The 5,204-nt window shown below is 63.8% G+C and overlaps 1 protein-coding gene across 1 annotated transcript in view; it reads right to left on the bottom strand.

The window, feature by feature from the left end:
• The window catches only part of KIF25 (kinesin family member 25), a 23,597-nt gene that overhangs the window by 9,041 nt on the left and 9,352 nt on the right, over nt 1-5,204 (bottom strand). The window contains exons 9-11 of the mRNA XM_015558366.1: nt 3,709-3,783; nt 1,742-1,873; nt 321-497 (exon numbers count right to left, since the gene is read on the bottom strand). Coding sequence (XP_015413852.1) covers nt 321-497; nt 1,742-1,873; nt 3,709-3,783 — 384 coding nt within the window. The remainder of the gene's footprint in view (nt 1-320; nt 498-1,741; nt 1,874-3,708; nt 3,784-5,204) is intronic.

Here is a 5,204-nt window from a genome sequence, read left to right on the forward strand (position 1 = left end):
AGTGATGAGAGAATCATGGATCGGCTGCCTCCTGCATGCCCCCCACTGGGGATGGAGCCGCACCCCGGGCCTGCCCTGACCAGGACTCAAACCCTGACCTCCTGGTTCACAGGTCGACGCTCAGCCCCTGAGCCCCGCCGGCCGGCCGGGCTGCTCTGCGATTTTGGAAGGTAATTCTAAGGCGCACTGACGTGTGCAGCGTGCACTAAGCACGGAGTCACAGCGAACGTTCACGGACAGAAGGGCTGACTCGGCGACCCGGGTCGTGGGGAGGTTGCTCCCCAGGAGCCCGCCCGCCCGCGGCGCCCGGAGGGACTCACAGGCAGGTCAGCGGGGACACTTCCGTCCTCCCCTCCCTGGTGGTCAGCACCTCGCGCCTGAGCCCGGCCGTCGCTGCGCAGCCGTCTGTGGCCAGGAGGTCGAAGATGTCGTTGTTGTAAACCTCCAGGATGGAGACCTCGACCCTGGGTCGCTCTGAGGGGTCTTCTGACATAAGCCTGGGGGGCGGGGGCGGGACACACAGGAGAGAAGCCGTCGGGGGACGTCGGACACCCCTCGTAGACGCGGCCAGAGGTGGTTCTGAGGGGACGCGCTCCTATGCCCAGAAGCCCGTGCGCCCCTGAGTGCCGGGCCGGTCACCACCGGCCACGCTGGGGACAGTCAGCCGTGTTTATTTTTAAAATACACTGTGGTTGGTGTCAGAGAAGACGGGAGAGGGAGAGAGAGGAGCATCAAGGATGAGAGAGAATCACGGATCGCCTGCCTCCTGCACGCACCCCACTGGGGATGGAGCCGCACCCCGGGCCTGTGCCCTGGGCAGTAACCCTGACCTCCTGGTTCCTAGGTCGAGGCTCAGCCACCGAGCGCAGCCGGGAGAGGGTGAGGAACGGTGTTGGGAACGCAGCGTTTGTACCGCGTCACCATCCCGATCAACGCGTCAGCCACCAGTCGCCTGGGCTCCGAGCCCACAGACGAGGAAGCGTGGAGGCGGCGGCCCCGACCTGGTCGCCCACCGGCTCTGGGAGCTGCAGAGGCCATGCCGGCCGCGAGGACAGCGGACAGCGGGCGGTCAGCGCCGGCCGCTGTGTGGCTTCTTCAGCGGAAACTCTGCTCTGTTACTGGGAAGACTGAGACCCGAACTCTCGGCTCAGTTCCAGAAGCGCCTGCCACGGCGCCAGGACTTCCCTGGGGCCAAAAATAACTAACTTCTCTCCCTGGCTGACGGGACAAAGTTTAAAGATAGGGATGCTGAGCCCTCAGGGAAAACCCCAGGGCCCCAGGGCAGGGCGACCGCAGCCGGCCCCTCCCCCCTCGTCCCTGCGACAGGCAGTCTGATTCCAGCTCCTGCGCTTGGTGCCCACGAGAGGCCCAGGACGCGTCTGCACCTGAGGGACACCCCTGGCATCCCCCCAGGACAGGAGAGCTAGGACCCCTGCCATGACGCCCTCGAATGAGCAGCTGGAAACGCCACGACGGCTGCGCTGGAAGGAAACGTAAGCTAAATTCTCCGGAAAAAAGCCTGTCGGCAAAGAGTCTGCATTTCTTGATTCTCAACGGCGGGGGTGCCGGGGCGCCCCATGGACGGCGAGGCCTCAAAGGAGGACCTAGCGAGCCAACCAGGGTGCGCGACCCCCTCAGCGCGGCTGATTCTGCGAACAGCGCTGGGAGGCAGCCAGCCTCGCCCCGAAGCCGCAGCGAAGGGCCTCACGTGCAGACCCACTCCTCCCGCGGCCTCCGGTACCTGAAGAGCTCCTGGGCAGCCCTGGGGATGAGTCCGGCGTCGCCCTGTGCCGCGCCCGGGGGCTGCGGACCCAGCATGGTGTAGGTCTTCCCGCTCCCGGTCTGGCCGTAGGCCATGATGCAGACGTTGTACCTGGAAGTGAACGGGGCTCAGGGCAGCCACACGGCTCCAGGGGACCCATCCCTCATAGGAGAGCCTCCCCCGGCTCCGCCTCTGACGGCCTTGCTCACGGCCCCTCCTGGACCTGCCGCCCGGTTTGCTAAGAGGTCCCGGGGCTGCCTGGTTGCGCAGCAGGGACTGAGCCAACCAGTCACACACACATCCCCTCGCCGTGTTTCCCGTGTCAGCGTTCCCTCGTGGGACCCGGGCTGGTCCCCAACCCCAGTGCATGGCCCCCCGCGGAGTCCCACCCCCGAGCCCACTCACTCCAGCTTCCAGGGCAGCAGGGGGGTTGCCTGTGGGAGCTCGTCTCCTCAAACCAGGCTGCCTGTGCCCTGGCGGGTGCTCAGTGGTCGGAGCACCGGCCGCCGCCCCGGAGGGGGAGGGTGTGGCTCCTGGTCCAGGGCACGTGCTGGGCTGCAGACTCCTCCCCGCCCTGGTCAGTGCCCGTGCTGGGGGCAGCAGTCCACATCTCTCTCTGCCCCCTCTCTCCCACGCTCTAAGAATCAATGGGAAAATATACGTGGGGTGGGGGCAGGATTTAAACACAGGCTTTCGGGTACACGAGAGGGGAGGGAGCTGGCACGATTCCCTGAGGATCTAAAAGGCACCCACTGCAGAGGCGGCCAGCGCTGCGGACAAGACCATAGCAAGGACACACCTCCTCCTGCACTGCTCTCCCGGGGACTTGGGACCAGGAAGGCCAGGTCCCCTCTTGCAGGCGGCTGTCCCCCGACGCTGCACTTTGGGGTGCTGCCCCGCAGCTCACTGCACAGATGAGGAATCCTGGCGACCCACACTTCCTGCCACTTGGGTTACGAGCCCCAATGCCAATGGGAGGACCCGAAGATTTGAAAGAGTATTTGACACGTTCTTGCCGTGCAGGCGCAGCTGAGGGGCCCTGCACGCACCGCGTGTCCCCCGCCCTCCCTGGCGCGTCTGCGTGTCTGTCTGGGGAGGACCCCCGACTGCAGCAGGGACACGAGCTCTTTTCTTTTTAAAAATATCTTTATTGATTTCAGAGAGAGAGGAAGGGAGAGGGAGAAACATCAGGATGAGAGAGAATCACGGATCAGCCGCCTCCTGCACGCCCCACACTGGGGATGGAGCCTGCAACCCGGCCTGTGCCCTGACCGGGGATCAAACTGTGACCTCCTGGTCCATGGGTCGACGCTCAGCCCCTGAGCCGTACGCCGGGCGCACACAGGCTTTTAAAGGGCCTTTCACACCACGAGGCACCCGAGGCCAGAAGCTCAGGCCACAGCCGTCAGCCTCGCGTTCCAGGCAGCTCCGGCAAAGGTCGCGCCAGGCACCGGCCTTTGCTGCTTCTGGAATCTGCTCACTAAAGAAAGGCTCTCCCAGCCTCTCGCCCTGGCCGGTGTGGCTCAGTGGGTAGAGCGTCGGCCTGCGGACCGAAGGGTCCCGGGTTCCATTCTGGTCAGGGCACAGGCCCAGGTTGCGGGCTCGATCCCCAGTCTGGGGCGTGCAGGAGGCAGCCAATCAGAGATTCTCTCTCATCATAGATGTTCCCATCTCTCCCTCTCCCTTCCTCTCTGAAATCAATAAAAATATATTAAAAAACAAAAGAAAGAGCGAGCTCTCCCGGGTTCTAGTGGAGGACGTGCCCCGTGGAGGTCAGACCAGGACCCCCTGAAGCAGGGCCTCGGGGTGGCAGCGGGTGGTGAGGGGGGGACGTGACGTGCAGACACGCGGCCCTGGGGCCTGACCCCACAGCAGTCACAGGCACCGAGGCTTCCCCTCGCGTTTGCACGGAGCTGTGCCCAGACCTGAACCACGTCCCCACTCACCCGTCCAGCAGAGACGTGAGCAGGGGGCACACGTCTGCAAACACCGCGGCCTGCCCCTCCGCCGGGCCGTAGACCCTGCGGAGCAACGCGACAGGGGGCATCGTTAGGGGGAGGGGCTCTGGTACCAACACCCCAGCTGGGAACACCCCCCATGCTCCCCCCACACCCCAATGCCATCCAGACTCATCGTTTCCATCAATAAAAGATTGTAGCCCAGCCAGTGTGGCTCAGTGAGCAGCGACCTATGACCCAGGCGGCCACGGACCGATTCCCGGTCAGGACACAGGCCTGGGTTGTGGGCTCCATCCCCAGTGTGGGGCGTGCAGGAGGCAGCCGGCCCATGATTCTCTCTCATCCTTGATGTTTCTCTCTTCCTCTCCCTCTCCCTTCCTCTCTGAAATGAATAGAAATATGTTTTAAAATAAAAGGTTGATTTTATCACTTTTCAAGGCAGCAGTGGGTGAGGCAGATGGAGAGTCATTTCCAGGCGTTGAAAGGGAAGGAGCTGAAGCAAAGCGATCGATGTTTGCAAAGCAGCAAAGAGGACGCGGAAAGGAAGCCGCGTCCTGCGGCCCAACAGCTCCCAGAAGTCGGTCCTCGGTCCGACAGCGACGCGTCCCCATCGTCCTCTGCGGGCGGCCGGTGAGTAAGTATCATTCAATGTCACGGCCAAGCTCCTCGTGTGCTGTCTTCCAGGCCGGGTCAGTGCGTGGACGTCAGCCGCACAGCGGGATCTGCGCCCGCTCTGACGGGGCCGTGGCTAGACGGCGCGAACGTGAGGAGGCAGGGGCTCCCGCAGCCGCGCCCGAGACCCCATGGAGGCGACCAGACCAGAGGGCAGGCGTCAGCGGAAGACCCAACACGCAAAACAAGCACGCGGTTCTGTGTGTGGGATCGAATGTGCGTTCATTTTAAACGTGTTTCCTGGACCCACGTTTCTGTTCAGCTGCCGCCAGACTAGACAGCTCCTGCCGTGGGAGCAGCACATGACTGTCGGACTCCGGGCCCTGCCCCCGAGCTGTGCCGCACCTGGGAGGCCACGCAGAGCGAGTGAGTGAGGGTGAGGGTGGGCTCCTCGATGACCTTATAACCGTCCACCCCCAAGTCAATCCAATGTGAACGCAGAAGGGACAGTGAGCGGCTCAGGGTGCCTGGGCTCCCGCTGGCGACTCAACCGGAACCCGCTGTGGTGGCCGCAGCGCCCGCCTCAGTGCATGGAGGCCACGGGGGACAGCCGTCTGTCCCCCTCTCTGAAGTGGATGGCGCTTTTAGAAATCACGGCATCGCCGTCATCAGGCGCCGAAGTTAGCGGTGCCAACGTGAGAAACCTCAAACCTGCGAAGAACTGCTGTGAGCTTGAGCCGAAACGGCAGCACATGCCGGGAGCAGCGTCGCCATGGCACCTGGTTTTGCATGTCAGTCACAGGAGAAGACGTGTGCGGGTCATGGGAAGGCCACTGGCGCTGGGTTAGGGGCGGGAGAAAGTGAAGGGAGGG

The sequence above is a fragment of the Myotis davidii genome, unplaced genomic scaffold (assembly GCF_000327345.1).
Source record: "Myotis davidii unplaced genomic scaffold, ASM32734v1 scaffold592, whole genome shotgun sequence".
In the NCBI taxonomy this organism is placed as follows: domain Eukaryota; kingdom Metazoa; phylum Chordata; class Mammalia; order Chiroptera; family Vespertilionidae; genus Myotis; species Myotis davidii.